Source organism: Oncorhynchus gorbuscha, linkage group LG08, assembly GCF_021184085.1.
Source record: "Oncorhynchus gorbuscha isolate QuinsamMale2020 ecotype Even-year linkage group LG08, OgorEven_v1.0, whole genome shotgun sequence".
Taxonomy (NCBI): Eukaryota; Metazoa; Chordata; class Actinopteri; order Salmoniformes; family Salmonidae; genus Oncorhynchus; species Oncorhynchus gorbuscha.
In genome coordinates this window covers 31,538,369-31,560,178 of record NC_060180.1, presented here as the reverse complement: position 1 = coordinate 31,560,178, position 21,810 = coordinate 31,538,369, and the positions used below count along the sequence as shown (strand labels likewise).

General features: G+C 44.1%; 1 protein-coding gene across 4 annotated transcripts in view; it reads right to left on the bottom strand.

Annotated features, from left to right (window-relative positions):
- Positions 1-21,810, bottom strand: part of LOC124041499 (arginyl-tRNA--protein transferase 1) — a 190,815-nt gene that overhangs the window by 86,595 nt on the left and 82,410 nt on the right. For all 4 annotated transcript variants that reach the window (XM_046359163.1, XM_046359165.1, XM_046359166.1 and 1 more), the window contains one exon: positions 3,225-3,257. In XM_046359163.1, the coding sequence (XP_046215119.1) occupies positions 3,225-3,257 (33 nt within the window). The remainder of the gene's footprint in view (positions 1-3,224; positions 3,258-21,810) is intronic.

The following is a 21,810-nucleotide window of genomic DNA, read 5'->3' as shown; positions in this document are numbered from 1 at the left end:
ATTCAAAGAGAAACTGTGTTTCAGCATTTTTCTGAAGATTTCTATGCAGCCTAATGTTCAGCGGGCCCCATACTTTTTTGCTTGTTATAGAATTACCTAGATGATCAGATAGCTAGGTAGAGGACCTAGACTGTTCTGTAACAGAAGAGGTTAGAGCCATTATTGTACCATTTAAAAATTCCTCCCTTCCGTACACCTTTAATGAGGGTTTGATGTCGTTGATCCCTGAAAAGGATAGAGATATGACAGAACCTGGGAATGTTAGGGCCATCAGCCTCCTCAATGTGGACTAAGATTCTTACCAAGACCTTTGCGATACGCTTAGAGAAGGCCTACCTAATATCAAACAAGTAGGATATCATACCATATCATATCAAGTAGGATTTACGAAGAACAGGTCCTCTAATACGAGGCTTTGACACCTAATGTGGTTAAAACCGCCACTAATAAAAAGCCAGACTACGGTTTGCAACTGCACATGGGGACAAAGATCGTACTTTTTGGAGAAATGTCCTCTAGTCTGATGAAACAAAAATATAACTGTTTGGCCATGGTGACCATCAATATGTTTGGAGGAGAAAGGGGAGGCTTGCATGCCGAAGAACACCATCTAAACAGTGAGGTGGAGCATGGGGGTGGAGGCATCATGTTGTCAGGGTGCTTTGCTGCAGGAGGGACTGGTGGACACAAAATAGATGGCATCATGAGGAAGGAAAATGTGGATATATTGAAGCAACATCTCAAGACATCAGTCAGGAAGCTAACATTTGGTCGCAAATGGGTCTTCCAAATGGACAATGACCCTAAGCATACTTCCAAAGTTGTGGAAAAATGGCTTAAGGACAACAAATGATGATGGCCACTCCAAGGTATTGTGCGCCGCCAAGTGCAACAGCGCTCTCTGATTAAGCAGCCGTGTCAGTTTGGCAGCTGAGCGTGTCGGAGGGAAATGCATGTGCTTCGCGGTTTACCAGATCTTTTTCTGCAGTTATCTTGACGATCACTCTGCAACCTAAATGCTGCAGCGCTGTCTTTCAGCAGCAAATGATGCGCTGTCAGCCAATGACTTGTCATTCCCACTCGCCGCTGTCTAAATTCTGACTGAGGTCAATCGCCCTGAAACACAAATACAGCGATGAGTTTCTCTTTGTTTCATCCAAGCGTTGAGAAATAATGAGGAGCACCCACAATGTGTTTTGTGTGGGGGAGAGTTTAGTAATGAGTCACTCAAAACGAACAAATTAAAAAGACACGTCCTGGCCAAACATCCACAGCATGATCAGGGTTGCCATGTTTGCGGTTCTCTCGCAAAATTGGGCAACTTTGAAAACGATGTGGCTGAAAATGTATTGGTGGCGGGTTTTGGGCCTACTTCTAAATCGCACAGCGCCACCCCGGTATTTCGCTTTAAAAATAATAATAATATATATTTAACTATAACCTGTTGCTGCTGATTACCAGGCAGTGAACAGGTTGTTACTAGCAGCACACGCGCACATGGTGACAACCTTTTACCATTTGTAGGTAGGCTATTTATATTGGTCATTATGAAGACACCCCTTTTCCGTAAAACATTAACGCCAAGAACTGATAACTGCGATAAGACATTGGAAAAGGACTGTTGGCGCACTACAGCTCTTTAGATAAGTTTGCTCACAGGTGGTTTAAAGTAAACAGCATTCAAATGTAGACTTCTAATGGATAACCGTATCAAGCAAAGTGTTTTACTCATGCTCAGTTCTAAGGTCTGGAGCGCTAAGCGAGTGGAAATTTAAAATGGATGTTATGGAACTCGCTCGCATGCTTCTGATATGGGGAAGTTGGACCAAGTGAGTGGTTGGGCTGGCTGGCTGGGGACACGGCGATTCAGACAGTTAGCAGGCCGGGGCTAGCAAGTTAGCATACGGGCCTTAGAGGGACGTCGCGATCGGGAAAAGTCTGTGACATCGATAGACCAGTCGTGGAATTAGTAGGGTTCCAAGTAGCAGATGGGTCCAAGTCCAATTGGCAAAATCGCTATAGTGGTCCAAGAAACTGGCCAGTGGATCAACTAACAGTCCAATATGCTATAGATAGCTAGCAGGCCGCAGTTAGCAGAATGGGCCTTCAGGTGACGTCGCACCTGACGGGCCCTTTTGGGATCCTCGGGCAGATTATGTCGGTATTCCAGTCGTGAAGGATCGGCAGGGTTCTGTGCCCAGTACCGGCAGTAGAAGGGGTCCGGATATTGTAGCCGAGGAGTTGGCTTCAGGAGTAGCCCAGGAGCCCTAGTCGGGAGATGGGTCTAACTTGGGATAGCCCCAGGCTAGTTGGTGCTTGCTCCAGGACGAAAATGTTAGCCAGGAGTAGTCAACCCGGGTTGCGGTTAGCTAGCTGCCATGATCCAGATGAAAGGGTTCAGAGTTTGCGGTAGGAATCCGGGGATACGGAGAGAAAAATAGGCGAGAGCTTTCCGAGCTAAAGGTTAGCTGACTGATAGCTGGTAGCTAGTTAGCTATCTAGCTTCAGTTGAGGTATTCCAGTTCGGAGGAAAATAGAAATACTTTAGAAAAAAAACAGATCCACAGCACATTGGTTGAGGCGAGTTGCAGGATATTCTGTCTCTAGAGGTAGGATTACCCTTCTGTGTGTCACTGTTTGATAATGTGTAGGTGTTTGTTTTAAACTTTTCTTTTTTTGCAAAAATGTTCAGTTAAATTTTGAAGGTGAGGTTCAGGAAAAATATGAAAAAGAATGCAAAGACAAAATAAATGTATAAAAAGATATATACAATGGGACGAGACAAGACAAATAAATCTTAGATACTACACTATCTATTGCATCTTAGCCGCTCTCTCACTGCTCATCCATATATTTTATATTTCTATATTCTTATCCCATTCTTTTACTAGATTGTATGTATTAAATTTTGTTGTGGAATTGTTTGATATTACCGGTTAGATACTAAAGCACTGTTGGATCAAGAAGCATAAGCATTTCGCTACACTTGCAATATCTGCTAACCATGTGTATGTGACCAATATTTGCACATTCTTTTTTAAAACTGTACTTTGCTCAGATATTTTCTTTTCACATTGTCCATTCTAGCACGGTTCCAGCAACTATAGTGGATGCGTAAACAGGCCAGTACATCTCAGTAGTGTGAATCAGGCATTGGGAGTAATTTATACCCTTTTGGAAATGTAGAAGTATATAGAGTCAACAGGAGGGTAGGGGGTACGTACCTCAAGTGGTGAGTCACAGAGAAATCTCCTGAACTGTAGAGGAGGGACGAGCAGCCAGCGCCAAGAGAAAGAAAAGGGAGAAAAATAAACAGTTAGTTATGAGGGTCACTTAATCTCTATAGGCCACGAGTTTCAAATGAAAACCATACATTTTCCCAGTAACTGTCTCTTGTGGTGTAACACTCCCATTACTGTGCTTATTTAGATGTAATATATCAAATGGAGAGTAAATTCAGTTTGCCAGAGAGGAAGACCGTGTTTTCACAAGAGGAAACATTTGTCTTGAGGATCATACCAGCGGCGGTCGGTGCAGTTTAAGATTTTTTATTTTTATTAAATGAGCATGGCCTTCGTATTACAGCATATTGGATGACTGTCATTCATATTCCATTCACCCAGTAACCAAGTTGACACATTCAATACCACCGTGTACACTGTTTCCTGCATCTAGCTGATCTAGGGTGTAATCATTAGTCCAAAACAAGAGTTTCTAATGGACAAATTCAGGTAGGTCCATCCCCTTTCAGTTCCGGTTGCTTCAGATTAAGAAACGTTTTGAATTGGTGGAATGAATGCAACCCTGATAACCCGCCCACACAGTTCACTTTCATAGCAGACGCAAACAAAAAGCATCATCACTTTGCTAGTTGTTTAACTCCTTCTCGCATCTACGCACACTCATCTTTTCTCTTCGCTTCTGGACTTCACAACTGTTGTGCACAACAACAAGGTGAAAAAACCTCTCCAAGCCAAACCTTCATACCATAACCGCTACACAGAGCGCTACCACATCCGCCGATATTGCCCTTCCATACCTATGGTGAAAGGTGGCAGATCTACAGCGGTGTTTCTCAGACCATGAGACTTCCCAAAAATCGGTCTTCTCGTGGAAATGTCTGTTTCCACGAGAAGGCTGTTTCATCTTTGAACTTATATGGTGATTGGCATCTACACTTTCATAGTATTACCACGACCACCGGCAAAACAGTTTGTCCATCAATCACCCACGTGGGTATAAGCAATGAGGAGATGGCACGTGGGTACCTGCTTCTATAAACCAATGAGGAGATGGGAGAGGCAGGACTTTCAGCGTGATCTGCGTCAGAAATAAAAAGGAGTTCTATTTAACCCTTGGCATCGCAGACGCTCGTTGGCGCGTGCGAGCAGTGTGGGTGCAATAATTGAAGAACATTGATATCTAAATGCATTTTGCGACTCTCGCACACGTGACTTGTCTGGTCTGTTCAGCATGTTACTCAGTACTTTGTTGAAGCACCTTTGGCAGCAACTACAGCTTCTAGTCGTCTTGGTTATGACGCTAAAAGCTTAGCACACCAGTATTTCGGGAGTTTCTTCCATTCCCCTCTGCAGATCCACTCAAGCTCTGTCAGGTTCGATGGGGAGGATTGCTGAACAGCTTTTTTCAGGTCTCTCCAGAGTAGGGTTTGCAAACATTTTCCATGGGAAGTTAAGCCCAGGAATTTTGCTTAAATTAATCCAAAAAAGTTAGCTTATAACAGTGAACCTTTTTTGGGGGGATTACACAAGGCAATCGTAGGTCTTGCGGCATATTTTGGTTAAACTATCCCCAATTCAATGGAATTGCAAACCAGTGCATTCTTCCATCACATGTACAGCTGATTCTCAAGATCTTGCACACTAATGAGATGCTATTGAGCCCACACTACTAAACTGCCTGAGCCAAGGACTACATGCTTTCTGGTAAGTTTTGATTACAATACTGGGTGGGGTGAATATCTTTTTTGACACAAGATTTTTTGTTAACTAGTAAATAGTAGCCTACAGCAAAGTGTGTTGAAATAATTTGTTAACCATTTCTGATACTTAGTTTTTGCTACCATGTAGGTTTTAGCTTGCTTGAGCCTGCTAACATGTTAATTCACCCGTTTCCATACATTTCATTTTAAAACATTTCTTACAAATAAGTTGTTTAATCGAAATGCTTAACCATTTATCTGTACATGGAATTGTGTGTGTGTAATATATATATATATATTTTTTAAATCTAATCTTTATAGGAACATACCACAGGCACTATCTGATGTGCAGAGACATTTCACTGCAGCTAACATTGAAAAAAAAGCTGTGTACATTTGCAAATACTGGGCCAAATCATATGTGAAGAATGCAACAAAGATGCAGAATCATCTGGCCAAGTGTATAAAGTTCCCTCAGCACTCACAACAAGCAACGTCTGACAAAAGTCCCTCTACTTCTATTAGAGGTGGAAATGATGAATCAGACACCTTATCGATAGCAAAATCTCATGGCCCTCCTGGAATCAGAAGTTTTTTTGACTCAATGGAGGAACATAGAGAAATGCTGATGAATGTCTTGCTGGAGCTGTGTATGCATCTGGTTCACCTCTGATGTTCACAGGCAATGTGTAAGAGATTTCTGAATGTTCATCGCCCAGCATATACACTTCCAACCAGACATGCTTCATCTACTCATTTTCTGGATGCAGAGTTCAACAGAGTTCAAGTGAAGGTCAAGCAAATCACAGACTGTATTGCAAACATGTAGGATGGTGGTCGAATGTTCGTGGCCAAAGTATAATAAACTAAATAATCTCTACCCTCAACCAGAATTCTACAAGAGCACATACACTGTTCTCTACCTTGCAGATGAGCTGAAGGCACATCATCAATGACCTTGGACCACAGAAGGTATTTGGCACTGGTGACAGACGATGCTACGAACATGAAGGCCACTTGGTCTAAAGTGGAGGAGTCCTACCCTCACATCACACCCATTGGCTGTGCTGCTCATGCATTGAATCTGCTCCTCAAGGACATCATAGCATTGAAAACAATGGATACACTCAACAAGAGTGCAAAATATATGGTTAGGTATGTGAAGGTTTACCAAGTTATAGCAGCAATATACCTCAACAAGCAAAGTGAGAAGAATAAGAGCACCACATTGAAGCTGCCCAGCAACACCTGTTGGGGGTGGTGTTGTCATGTTTGACTGTCTCGTGGAGGGGAAGGAGTCTCTCCGAGAAATGGCCATATCACAGTCTGCCGATATGGACAGCCCCATCAAGAGGATCCTCCTAGATGATGAATTTGGTACACAGAGTGGTAAGCAGCCTGAAACCTATAGCGGTAGCCATTGCACAGATTGAGGGAGACAATGCCATCATGTCTGATGTTCAAACTCTGCTAGCAGATGTAAGAGAAAAAAACTGTACTGCCCTGCCCACTTCACTGTTGCTCCAAGCAGAGGAAACTGCAATTCTGAAATGCATCGAAAAACCTGAAGACTTGTGCCTGAAGCCCATACATTCCCGCCGCGTACTTGTTGGACCCCAGGTATGCTGGAAAGAGCATCCTGTCTGGTGCAGAGATCAACAAGGCCTATGGTATCATCACTACCGTGTCTCGCCACCTTGGCCTGGATGAGGGAAAGGTTCTTGGCAGTCTGGCGACGTACACTTGCAAGCAAGGGCTTTGGGATAGAGATTCAATAAGGCAGTCGTCAGCCACCAGATGGAAGGGACTTTGAGGATCTGAGACCCAGTTGCCTCCATCATCCTCCAAATCCCACCAACATCAGCCGCCTCAGAGCACAACTGGTCCTTGTTTGGGAACACACACACCAAAGCACACAACAGGCTGACCAATACAAGGGTTGAAAAATTGGTTGCCATTCTGAAAAATGTGACGCTTTTTGAGCCTGACAACGAGCCGTCCTCAACAGGGTTGGGAAGTGACAGTGAAAATGAGGCCTCAGAGTCTGATGTTCAAGAGGTGGACATTGAGGAGGACCAGGGAGATGTCATGGAAGCCTGAGAGGAACACAAACAAAGCTTTAGTTTCGAGACAATCATTTTACAGATGTTTAAAACGTTTTTGGGAGATGCAATGGATCATTCAATATTCCCTTTTGTTGTTCAGTGAAATCATCTCATGAAGTCAACTAATTTAATTAAAATTACATTTGTAACTAAATTGTTTTAGTTTTTTTCCATTGGAGGGATTTAATCATTTGCAGTTGTCTACTTACGATAAAGGTAAAACGTTAATGTTTGTCTATATATATATATATATATATACACACACACACAGTGAGGCAAAAAAGTATTTAGTCAGCCACCAATTGTGCAAGTTCTCCCACTTAAAAAGAAGAGGCCTGTAATTTTCATCATAGGTACACTTCAACTATGACAGACAAAATGAGAAAATGATATATATATATATATATATATATATATATATATATATATATATACACACACACACACACATATACATACACACACACACACACACACACACACACACACACACACACACACACACACACACACACACACACACACACACACACACACACACACACACACACACACACACACACACACACACACACACACACACACACACACACACACACACACACACACACACACACACACACACACACACACACACACATATAAAAAAATAAAGGGAACACTTAAACAACACAATGTAACTCCAAGTCAATCACACTTCTGTGAAATCAAACTGTCCACTTAGGAAGCAACACTGATTGACAATAAATTTCACATGCTGTTGTGCAAATGGAATAGACAACAGGTGGAAATTATAGGCAATTAGCAAGACACCCCCAATAAAGGAGTGGTTCTGCAGGTGGTGACCAAAGACCACTTCTCAGTTCCTATGCTTTCTGGCTGATGTTTTGATCAATTTTGAATGTTGGCGGTGCTTTCACTCTTGTGGTAGCATGAGACTGAGTCTTACAACCCACACAAGTGGCTCAGGTAGTGCAGCTCATCCAGGATGGCACATCAATGAGAGCTGTGGCAAGAAGGTTTGCTGTGTCTGTCAGCGTAGTGTCCAGAGCATGGAGGCGCTACCAGGAGACAGGCCAGTACATCAGGAGACGTGGAGGAGGCCGTAGGAGGGCAACAACCCAGCAGCAGGACCGATACCTCCGCCTTTGTGCGAGGAGGACGTTAGAATTATTATGAATAAATTAATAAAATAATATCCCCATTTCAAATAGAACTGTAACTAAGTAAACTTATACTCTGTTTTATCATATCTGATTAACAATATGAGTTCATAAGAAGAGATTGTGTGACACGGACAAGGAGTAATTAAAGTTAATGAATACCATTCCAACTACGAAGAAACAAATGGGTTGTGGATTAAGTAAACAGATAATGTAGTTAACCTATGGTTGAACCGACGAAACTGAGCTCTGGGGTGATTTAGATAAGGAAGTGAGTGCATTCCTAGGTTTTCTGTTAATAGACCTGTCAGCTAAGTGGTGATCGAGAATGTTGGGGGGTCAAAAGTTAATTTAGTTATGTTGTGTGACCTGTGAGTATGTTAGTAAGTTAGAATTAACTATTAACCTCACTTTGTCCCGGTCGAGAGGGGATTCTGTTAAGCAATGAAATGACGTCATGTTATTGTATATAAACTGTTGCTCGTGGTAATGCGCTCCGAGAATAAATTATGTTACCCATTATTGAAATGGCTGGTCTCTGTCTATTTTATGCAAACAAGAATCTTACAAATTCTCATAAAATAGATAAAGGGTTTTCAATTAATGAAAACACATTGGCATAATTAAATTAGAGTAACAGAGGAGCAGGAGGAGCACTGCCAGAGCCCTGCAAAATGACCTCCAGCAGGCCACAAATGTGCATGTGTCTGCTCAAACGGTCAGAAACATACTCCATGAGGGTGGTATGAGGGCCCGACGTCCACAGGTGGGGGTTGTGCTTACAGCCCAACACCATGCAGGATGTTTGGCATTTGCCAGAGAACACCAAGATTGGCAAATTCACCTGTGCTCTTCACAGGTGAAAGCAGGTTCACACTGAGCACATGTGACAGACGTGACAGAGACTGGGAGACGCCGTGGAGAACATTCTGCTGCCTGCAACATCCTCCAGCATGACCGGTTTGGCGGTGGGTCAGTCATGGTGTGGGGTGGCAATCCTTTGGGGGGCCGCACAGCCCTCCATGTGCTCGCCAGAGGTAGCCTGACTGCCATTAGGTACCGAGATGAGATCCTCAGACCCCTTGTGAGACCATATGCTGGTGCGGTTGGCCCTGGGTTCCTCCTTAATGCAAGACAATGCTAGTCCTCATGTGGCTGGAGTGTGTCAGCAGTTCCTACAAGAGGAAGACATTGATGCTATGGACTGGCCCACCCGTTCCCCAGACCTGAATCCAATTGAGCACATCTGGGACATCATGTCTCGCTCCATCCACCAACGCCACAGACTGTCCAGGCGTTGGCGGATGCTTTAGTCCAGGTCTGGGAGGAGATCCCTCAGGAGACCATCTGCCACCTCATCAGGAGCATGCCCAGGCGTTGTAGGGAGGTCATACAGGCACGTGGAGGCCACACACACTACTGAGCCTCATTTTGACTTTTTTGTTTGTTTGTTTTTTTGAGTGTGACTCCAAATTCAGACCTCCATAGGTTGATACATTTGATTTCCATTGATAATGTGTGATTTTGTTGTGAGCACATTCAACTATGTAAAGAAAAAAGTATTTAATAAGAATATTTAATTCATTCAGATCTAGGATGTGTTATTTTTAGAGTTCCCTTAATTTTTTTGAGCAGTGTACGCTGAGGTAATATATATAAATAAAACGTAAAAAACATGTAAATGGTATATTCATTTGCATATATTACCATTCATTCCCATATATTTCCACGGAATGTTTCCACCTCTGAATATCCCCCCAAAATGTGCAACGCCACTCCAAAGATATTCGACCGGGTTCAAGTCCGGGCTCTGGCTGGGGGCTGCTCAAGGACATTCAGAGACTTGTCCCAAAGCCACTCCTGCGTTGTCTTGGCTGTGTGCTTAAGGTCGTTGTCCTGCTGGAAGGTGAACCTTCAACCCAGAGCGCTCTGGAGCAGGTTAACATCAAGGATCTCTGTACTTTGCTCCGTTCATCTTTCCCCTCGATCCTGACTGGTCTCCCTGTCCCTGCAGCTGAAAAACATCCTACGGTATGATGCTGCCACCACCGTGCTTCACCGTAGGGATGGTGCCAGGTTTCCGTAAGACGTGACGCTTGGCATTCAGGCCAAATAGTTCAATCTTGGTTTCATCAGGTCAGAGTCCTTTAGATGCCTTTTGGCAAATGCCAAGCGGGCTGTCATGTGCCTTTTACTGAGGAGTTGCTTCCATCTGGCCTGATTGGTGGAGTGCTGCAGAGATGGTTCTTGGGAAACTCTAGAGCTCTGTCAGAGTGACCATCGGGTCCTTGTTCACCTCCCTGATCAAGGCCATTCTCCCACGAGAATGCTTAGTTTTCCCAGGCTGCCAGCTCCAGGAAGAGTCTTGGTGGTTCCAAACTTGTTCCATTTAAGAATGGAGGCCAGTGTGTACTTGGGGACCTTCTACGCTGCAGTAATGTTTCGGTACCCATCCCCAGAACTATGCCTCGACACAACTGTGGGAAGCATTGGAGTCAACATGGGCCAGAATCTCTATGGAACGCCTTTGACACCTGTAGAGTCCATGCCCTGAAGAATTGAGTCTGTTCTGAGGGCAAATGGGGTGCATCACTGTTTTGTACACTCAGTGTACTGTATGTATATGCAGAGAGAGTGAGAGTAACTCTGCAAACTTAAGTCACACTCCATTAGTATGTGTATAAAACAGAGGTGGTTACACACAAACACGAAATCCATAGAGTGTACAAAAGCAATTTTGCACACTCATCTATTCCAGAATAACAACCAATCAATGAACACATACCCCATATGTGTTATTACCGTTATCACTGTGTGGTCTGATTATGATCTATAAAAGTATCAAACAGTGCTCCCTGTGGCACTAAAACCCGCATCAGGACAGGGGAGGAGAGGCTGGAAAGAATTACTTAAACAGCAGGAGCAAAATGCCACATCTTATCATGCTGCTCCTAATCTCTCCCTGTCCACTACTCCTGCTGTGGATACTGTGGCTCACTGTACTACTACTACTCGTCCACCGGACCAATATGTACTCCAGCACTACTAACACGTTACAAACTTGCTCACACATACTGGCACACACACGTTTATGGGCAAACACAGAGATATTGGCAAACACACACACAGTATAGACACAGGTGGAGTGTGGTCACTCCACGTGCCATTCAACCAGAGCACTGAATTGACCCCAATCTTGCAAAGTGCATTATTGCAGAAGGGACAGCAAATGAAACACTTCGCTAATCTGTCCAAAAAATGAATTAACGAGTTAATGAACAGAACAACGTCACCCACTATTAGATTACTTAATTTATTTGCTTTGTGGCAGAGCTAACTCAAACATGGTTTATGAATATAAAACATCTTACACTGGAACATGAAGGATATCAAATGACATAATTTGACATTGAAATGGGGAAGGGGGGGGGAGTGAGTGAGATGTAGTAAGAACAGTGGCAGGCAAACTGTGGCTATGAGGTCTGGTTTGGCAGAGCTGGCACTACGATCCCTCCCTCTCTCCTGTTACCATGCCAGGCACTCATAAGCAGGGTGCTGCTGGGTAATCTTACCCAGAGGGCTGAGCAGCAGAGCGTTTCTCCACTCAGTCACTCACCAGCCTGCTCTCATGAAGTCTGGCAGCCCTGACCCCAGTCTGGCCACAAACACACTGTACAGCAGGCATACACACAAAAATCTCAATACACACACACAAACACACAACATATTTTTGTATGTAATGCTTGCAGACACAAACCAATGACATAGGCAGAGAGACAGACACACACACATCTAGAGAGTGCATGCGTGTCATACAGATACAGAAGGTGTACTGCTCCATTTAGTAACTTCCTAGTCCTCCTCACTCTCACACATGGCACCCATCAGTTCCTCTACAGCTCTCTCTCTCCTATAACAAAAAACTCATCTGTGTACCATTAGGAAGGCAAGCAGCCGTCTCAGACATACACAATATTTCTCAAACAAACACAACAGTTCTCACTCACACACACACACACACACACACACACACACACACACACGGCTCAATAAAGTCTAATGGCCACTAAGCTCTCTTCTCCACATTAGCGAGCTCACTCAATCACATTGTGTTGGCCTGCTCATTTGTCAGCACTGTTGTATTGCGAGACATGGCATGCGATCTCTGGTGTAAAGAATCCCAGACTTTCCTTTCCTCCCTCAACACACTATTTTTCATGGAGCCTCATCCTCCTATCATTTGGTGATTCAAAATCAATGACCACTTCATTTTACTTTAAGGACTGGGGAAAACTACAATTTTTGTTGAGGTTTGTGAAAATGGTTGCCTGGGAGATACAAACAAAGTGTGAGTTGACCTCTGGCGTAAAAGGAAGTTATAGGGGTTCTGTAGGGACCTAGAATGGTCCTTCTGTAGCTCAGTTGGTAGAGCATGGCGCTTGTAACGCCAGGGTAGTGGGTTCGATCCCCGGGACCACCCATACGTAGAATGTATGCACACATGACTGTAAGTCGCTTTGGATAAAAGCGTCTGCTAAATGGCATATATTATTATTATATTATAATGGAGTTCGGCTAATAGAAAGCTTTGAAACGTGACGCAGCATTTAATGAACCTTATGGAATTGAGTGCATCTATGATGCAACTAGTTACTCTTTGAAAAACATTTAAGAAAATGTGTAAAACCGAGACCGTAAGAAAAAATTTTCAGCAAGTCTTGCCCTTTCTTTTGAATAAAGAAAGTCCCTTCGGAAAATATTCACACCCCTCAACTTATTCCACATGTTGTGTTACAGCCTAAATGTATAATTTATTATTTTTCTACACACAATTCCCCATAACGACAAAGTGAAAACATGTTTTTAGAAATTTGAGCAAATGTATTGAAAATGAAATACAGAAATAGTAATTTACGTAAGTATTCACACCCCTGAGTCACCTTTGGCAGCGATTACAGCTGTGTGTCTTTCTGGGTGAATCTAAGAGCTTGGCACATTTGGATTGTAAAATATTTTCACATTCCATAGATTTTCAAAACGATTTAAGTCAAAACTTTAACTAGGCCACCCTTCTTTGCAGGGCATTGGAAAACCTCCCTGATCTTTGTGGTTGAATCTGTTTGAAATTCACTGCTTGAGTGAGGGACCTTACAGATATTTGTATGTGTGGGGTACAGAGATAGTATTTCAAAACTCATGTTAAAACACCATTATTGCACAGAGTGAGTCCATGCAACTTGTGACTTGTTAAGCAAATTTGTAAACATTTCTAAAAAGATAATTCCACTTTGATATTGGGTATTGGGTGCAGGCCAGTGAAACTTTTGAATTTATGCAGTAACACAATGTGGAAAAAGTAAAGGGGTGTGAATACTTTCTGAAGGCACTGTATGTCCTTTTTTTCTAGCACTGTGTACCCCAGTCACGTGCCATGGTCTGCCGGCAGGTAGAGTATGATTTAAACAGGATTTGTTGAGTTGCAAATCATAAATGTATGACTATGACTACTGTTCCCTGAAGGAGGGAAACAAGGTAAAACACACTATGTGGAGTCGCAATCTCACAACTTCAGTTGAAGGATTTACAATCACACCTGACAAGTCCAATGAAATCCGTGCCTAGCTGGAAGTCCCGCCTTCCACAGGTGATAAGCGTGAGGCTCGGATTCTTTCCTTCAAATTAATAACAGGTGTTGTACCTCGTTTCCTGCCTTTAGAGAACAGTAGTTATAGTCCTTTACGTTCCATTCCCTAACCGTCAGCCAAATACAGTAGATTACACCATGAGGAAATATAATCATGCCCCAAAAAGAGTGTGGCGACGCCAAACTCGTGTATGGTGATGCCCAACTCCCTGCAGCACAAATATCTATTACAGTCAACCATTTAAACAACGCCCAAGACCTTGCCAGACCCCTGGTGGATTGGGCACTTACACTGCTAGGCAACCCCTTGCCCATAATTACGTTCTCAAACAAGAAATCAAAAATGTCAACAAAGTCTAACTGAAATGAAACCAGTGGGGTTCTCGGAGGGGTTCTGAAAGACACTCATTGGGCCCTAAAAGACACCCAACCTGAGCGCCCAAAACGACAGGGAAGATCAGACAAAGGATTGCTGATTAGAAATAAAAATAGGGAGAGACAACTAAAAGACGTTAACCCTCCATATCGCTCAGGGCAACTGGAGCACTGGGCCAGACGCTCTTAAATATCACGTGCCGGCATAGTTGAAACACCTTCTGACTAACAAGATGACAAGCCAGCACAGGTGTAACAATTACTGGCTAACGAGGTGGCACCAAATCAGTGCGCCCAACGTGCTAAGGTCCAACCTTGAAATATACATAGAATAACCAAAGCCTGTAACCAAAGCCTGTAAGACCACAAATATAGTGTTAGGGTTAGGGTTGAACAAGTTTGCTCACAAACAGAAAACAACTTCCATACCACAACATAAATCAATTCTAAAAGCAGTGCAACAATGCCGCCTCTTGAGGAAGACTATATTTAACGGTGACAGCAGTGGACACAGGCAGAACATCCCTACCGGTTTCTCCGCCCAATCGTAGTAGGTGAAGTATGGTTTGAACCAGTGAAGGCTTCTGAGGAGAGAACAAAATGTCAATTGAGTGGTATGAAGCACATGGACACCACATCTTTGATGTGTTTAATACCTTTCCATTTCTTCCATTAGTATGAGCTGTCCTCCCCTGGTCATCAGCCTCCACTGGTTTTCACATGTTGCCATGACATAGCCGTGTTTTTTCCCCCTCTGCTTCGGTGTGGCAATGACGTATTCCATATTACCAATTTTCCACTATGTGGAAAGGGCCTAAAAAGCAAGCTTGCAAAGGTGACCCCAGAACGGGCAACAAAACCAGGACTTGGTCACCCACGTCGAAAGTGCGGCTTTGGGCCTTTCGAGCGTACCAAACTTTTCATTTATATTTACGCCTTCCGCAGATTCTCATTGGCAAAATCTGTATCGATTTGTTTGTGTGTTTAATGTGTCACCCTGCAACAACCTCTCGCTCAACAAGCTCAAAAGGATTTCTAACACGTCCAAACAAGCTAATTCGGACTAAAACCTGAGAGACTCCTGAACAGCCTCCCACGCTGCAAACAGCACAAGACCCCTTCCTCCCAGTCTTTCTCAAACTCAAAGCAGTAAGTTAGACTTCAAAGTCTGATAAAATCTCTCCACAGCACCTTGAGACCCTGGGTGGTAGGCACTAGAGGGGCAATGGGTAACATCCAAATGTTGAAAATTATTTCACCAGTGCCTTAAATACTAGGAGACATGATTTTCCTCAATGAAATGGCCTCAGGGAAACAAGTGGCAGCGCACATGATGGTTAAGAGAAACTGGTTACCACTCTTTGCTTTTGGGCAAAGGACCAACACAATCCACCAGAACCCTACTGAAAGGTTCATCAAAAGCAGGAATAGGCTGCAAAGGTGCAACTGGTAAAGCTTGATTTGGTTTACCTGTCCTGTGGCAAATGCAACAGGATTTACAGTAAGCAAAGATGGCCCGCCATACTACCATTGTGAGCCAACCTCCGTATCTCTTCTCGAAGTGTAACTGGGATGACAATGAGATATTTCTTCCCATCCATTCCGATTGGCCGAGTCTAAATTATTCCTGAATATTTCAAAAACATTGTATTTGGGACAAATCATTCACTAAACCCTAAACCTCAAATACACATTTTAATTAATAATATGGAAATTAGAGCAAGTTAAGGTGACTAAACTGCTTGGAGTAACCCTGGATTGTAAACTGTCAGTCAAAACATGTTGATGCAAAGGTAGCTAAGCGCTACTCTACTCCTTAACACTATCAACAAGGCAAGTCCCTAGTTTTGTCGCACCTGGACTACTTTCCATTAGTTTGGTCAGGTGTCATACAGAGGGACTTAGGATAATTACAATTATCTCAAAACAGGGCAGCACTGCCCTTAAAATGTACACAGAGAGCTAACAATAATTGCATGTAAATCTCTCATAGCTCAAAGTAGAGGAGAGATTGACTTCATGACTACTTGTTTTTGTAAGATGTGTTGACATGCTGAATGCACCGAGCTGTCCGTTTAAACTACTAGCACACAGCTTGGTCACCCATGCAATCAAATATAGATGCTTGTTCCCTTACTAGCTCAACCTGGCTTTGTGATTCTGTCTTTCATAATTTACGGAACTTGTCTGTGTGGTCCTAGAGGCAACTTGTAACCCTGAAGGATAGCAGCTTTAAAAAAAGTGTCATCTGAACTCTTAGCTTTTCCCACAAGAACACTTTAGTAGCGACCAAATATCTTGCAGACATTTTAGGGATGTGGAAATCCGCTTAAATAGAGTAAAATATACATCCATGTCCTTTTCGTTGAAAGGTGGTACAAGTCAGCTCTTCCGACCCAGATCAAAATCTGAGGCTGCTGGATGGCCGGACTGGATTCTGAGTGCTTCCAGATCTATCGCTCTTAATCAATTTGCATGCTCACATTCCTGCTCTTGTTGTCTTGATGCATGTTCTCTTTCCCTTTCCTTGTGCTCAAGCTATACTTTCTGCTATTCCCATTTGGCCTTTAGTTCAACCTCTCGCAGTTATGCCATCTGTAAATACTAATACATTTGTTAAATTACGAGCATTGTTGGTAAGCTACAGAAAAAGCAACCTTCCCTCTAGCCATGATTGGCTGAGATAATGAATGGGCTGGACATGCAGAGAGATGAGTTTGGATTGGTCTGCCATTTGGCACACTGGTCAATATGTGTAAAGAAATAATGTCTAACATGGCTTTTTTTTAATTATTCCTTATAACTGCAACTTCCATCAGGAACAAGCCAGCTAACTAGCTACTAGTCTTTGTTAGCAACGGCTAGCGGTCACCACATTTTTCTCAGTCACCAGCCAGCCTTAGTTCGGACAACACCTGCCAGTCTGCACAGCGCGATATCAACCCAGAGCATATCGGACTGCTTCTCTCTACCACATCACCGGATTCCTACCGCTCTGGAGGATTACACTGGATCATCGCAGCTAGCTAGCTGCAAACGTGTGGCTACTGTTAGCTAACACATCTGTCCCGAAGCAAGCACCAGCTAGCCTCGAGCTAGGCCCATATACCAGCTAACTCTAGGGCTACAATACCTCCTTTGCCAATTGGCCTGAACCCTTTATTGTCGACACGGAGCCCCAACGGAGCAGAACCATCTACTAGCCCCGGCCCACTAGCTTTTCTGAATGCTGTGTCCCCTGCTCGCCTAGCGTAGTTGTGACTACCGAACGGCACCCTGACTCACCTATTGCTGCTCTTTTGACCCTATGATCACTCGGCTACACAGCTGATGCCCCCTGGAATGTATCAATAACAAGGTACCTAATTTTGATTACCTGTTGGACCCAGCCTCGAACTCAGGTCCTGTATGTAACTAACTGACCCGCTCTGCCCATTAATCACCATTTACCTGTCGTCTTAACTCTCCTGATCAACACCTGTGATTGCTTAATGTCTCACACTAATGTCAATATGCCTTGTCTACTGCGGTCTTGGCTAGTTCGTATTGTTTTATTTCACTGTAGAGCCCCCAGTTCCACTCCTATTCCCAAGGCGGTATCATTTGTTGACTTCTGTAAACTTAAAATCCTTGGTTTCATGCATGTTAACATCAGAAGCCTCCTCCATAAGTATGTGCTTTAGCACACTCCGCCAATCCTGATGTCCTAGTCGTGCCTGAAACCGGGCTAAGGAAGGCCTCCAAAAATGCAGACATTTTAATTGCCAACTACAACATTTTCCACCAAGATAGAACTGCCAAAGGGGGTCAGTGTGTCAGTGTGTCTGTGGGACGGGAGCGTGTAATATATGATGATGATGATGATGATGAAGGTGGTCAGTGTAGGAACAGGTTGTGTGTAATATATGATGATGATGATGATGATGATGATGATGAAGGTGGTCAGTGTAGTAACAGGTTGTGTGTAATATATGATGATGATGATGATGATGATGAAGGTGGTCTGTCTGTAGGAACAGGTTGTGTGTAATATATGGTGATGATGATGATGATGAAGGTGGTCAGTGTAGGAACAGGTTGTGTGTAATATATGATGATGATGATGATGATGAAGGTGGTCAGTGTAGGAACAGGTTGTGTGTAATATATGATGATGATGATGATGAAGGTGGTCTGTCTGTAGGAACAGGTTGTGTGTAATATATGATGATGATGATGATGATGAAGGTGGTCTGTCTGTAGGAACAGGTTGTGTGTAATATATGATGATGATGATGATGAAGGTGGTCTGTCTGTGGGAACAGGTTGTGTGTAATATATGATGATGATGAAGGTGGTGTCTAGGAGGGGATGTGGAGAGGTGTGTGTAATATATGATGATGATGATGATGATGATGATGAAGGTGGTGTCTAGGAGGGGATGTGGAGAGGTGTGTGTAATATATGATGTATAATGATCTCTATATAGGAACAGGGGATGTAGAGGGGTGTGTGTAATATATGATGATGATGATGATGATGATGAAGGTGGTGTCTAGGAGGGGATGTAGAGAGGTGTGTGTAATATATGATGATGATGATGATGATGATGAAGGTGGTGTCTAGGAGGGGATGTAGAGAGGTGTGTGTAATATATGATGATGATGATGATGATGATGATGATGATGATGAAGGTGGTGTCTAGGAGGGGATGTAGAGAGGTGTGTGTAATATATGATGTATAATGATCTCTATATAGGAACAGGGGATGTAGAGAGGTGTGTGTAATATATGATGATGGTGATGATGATGAAGGTGGTGTCTAGGAGGGGATGTAGAGAGGTGTGTGTAATATATGATGATGATGATGATGAAGGTGGTGTCTAGGAGGGGATGTAGAGAGGTGTGTGTAATATATGATGTATAATGATCTCTATATAGGAACAGGGGATGTAGAGAGGTGTGTGTAATATATGATGATAAAGCAACCGCCATGGCACTAATGAAAGTCATACCAGGTGCACTTGTCCAGGGTTACAATATACATGTGTGTTGTTGGGGGACTAGAGTTGGGCTGTTGGGGGACTAGAGGACTGGAGTTGGGCTTTTGGGGGACTAGAGGATTGGAATTGGGCTGTTGGGGGACTAGAGGATTGGAATTGGGCTGTTGGGGGACTAGAGGATTGGAATTGGGCTGTTGGGGGACTAGAGGACTGGAGTTGGGCTGTTGGGGGACTAGAGGATTGGAATTGGGCTGTTGGGGGACTAGAGGACTGGAGTTGGGCTGTTGGGGGACTGGAGTTGGGCTGTTGGGGGACTAGAGGACTGGAGTTGGACTGTTGGGGGACTAGAGGATTGGAATTGGGCTGTTGGGGGACTAGAGGACTGGAGTTGGGCTGTTGGGGACTGGAGTTGGGCTGTTGGGGGACTAGAGTTGGGCTGTTGGGGGACTAGAGTTGGGCTGTTGGGGGACTAGAGTTGGGCTGTTGGGGGACTAGAGTTGGGCTGTTGGGGGACTAGAGTTGGGCTGTTGGAGGACTGGAGTTGGGCTGTTGGGGGACTAGAGGATTGGAATTGGGCTGTTGGGGGACTAGAGGACTGGAGTTGGGCTGTTGGGGGACTAGAGGACTGGAGTTGGGCTGTTGGGGGACTAGAGGATTGGAATTGGGCTGTTGGGGGACTAGAGGACTGGAGTTGGGCTGTTGGGGGACTAGAGGATTGGAGTTGGGCTGTTGGGGGACTGGAGTTGGGCTGTTGGGGGACTAGAGTTGGGCTGTTGGGGGACTAGAGTTGGGCTGTTGGGGGACTAGAGTTGGGCTGTTGGGGGACTGGAGGACTGGAGTTGGGCTGTTGGGGGACTAGAGGATTGGAGTTGGGCTGTTGGGGGACTGGAGGACTGGAGTTGGGCTGCTGGGGGACTAGAGGACTGGAGTTGGGCTGTTGGGGGACTAGAGGACTGGAGTTGGGCTGTTGGGGAACCAGAGGACTGGAGTTGGGCTGTTGGGAGTTTAGTCAGTTATAGTAGTAGCAGTACCTCAGAGTTACTGTAGAGGGGGCTAAAACTAAACAATTGATATATATTTAAAAAAAATGGTCACATACACATGGTTAGCAGATGTTAATGTGAGTGTAGCGAAATGCTTGTGCTTCTAGTTCCGACAATGCAGTAATAACCAACGAGTAATCTAGCTAACAATTCCACAACAACTACCTTATACACACAAGTGAAACCGCACCTCTTTAAGACACCTGAAACCCCACCTCTTTCAGGAATACCTAGGATAGGATAAAGTAATCCTTCTCACCCCCCCTCCCCTTAAAAGATTTAGATGCACTATTGTAAAGTGGCTGTTCCACTGGATGTCATAAGGTGAATGCACCAATTTGTAAGTCGCTCTGGATAAGAGCGTCTGCTAAATGACTTAAATGTAATGTAAATGGGTGAAGTTGCAATCTACTGCAGATGACCTGCAGAGTTCTGTCATGCTATCCAGGTCTGTATCCAAACAGTTCGAGCATCTACTTTTAAAAATCCACCTTTCCAGAAATAAGTCTTACTTTTGCCGCTTGTTATAGATCCCCCAGCTGTGCCCTGGACACCATATATGAATTAATTGCCCCCCATTTATCTTCAGAGTTTGTACTGTTAGGTGACCTAAACTGGGATATGCTTAACACCCCAGCCATCCTACAATCTAAGCTGGATGCCCCCAATCTCACACAAATTACCAAGGAACCTACCAAGTACAACCCTAAATCCATTAACACAGGTACCAACTTGCTCTCTAAATACACCTCTGCCGTCTTAAACCAGGATCTCAGTGATCACTGCCTCATTGCCTGCGTCCCGTAATGGGTCCGCAGTCAAACAACCACCCCTCATCACCGTCAAACGCTCCCTAAAACTCTTCAGCGAGCAGGCCTTTCTAATCGACCTGGCACCGGCCTGTACCTTCAGATCTTCACAGCTAGCTTGCACGCAGTACCGAAGCTATCCCTGAGGCCCACGTCCCGGCCTGCTCAGCTGTTCACCCGAACCATACTCATACACGGCTAGAGCCCAATACTCCACCGGATCCTTGCTGTAAACTTGGCTACATAGCTGATGCCTGCTGGACTGTCCATTAATCACGGTACTCCATTCTGTTAGTTTATGTTTTTATCTGTCGGCCCCAGCCGCACTCAGGCTCTGTGTGTAGTTAATCCGACCCTCTCTGCCTAGCCAACGCCATTTTATCTGCTGTAGTTGTGCTAGCTGATTAGCGGTTGTGGTCTCACCTGCTGTTTTAGCTAGCTCTCCCGATCAACACTTGCGATTACTGTATGCCTCGCTGTATGTCTCTCTCAAATGTCAATATGCCTTGTATACTGTTGTTCAGGTTAGTTATCATTGTTTTAGTTTACAATGGAGCCCCTAGTTCCACTCTTCATACCTCTGATACCTCCTTTGTCCCACCTCCCACACATGCAGTGACCTCACCCATTACAACCAGCATGTCCAGAGATACAACATCTCTTATCATCACCCAGTGCCTGAGCTTACCTCCGCTGTACCCGTACCTCACCATACTCCTGTCTGCACATTATGCCCTGAATATATTC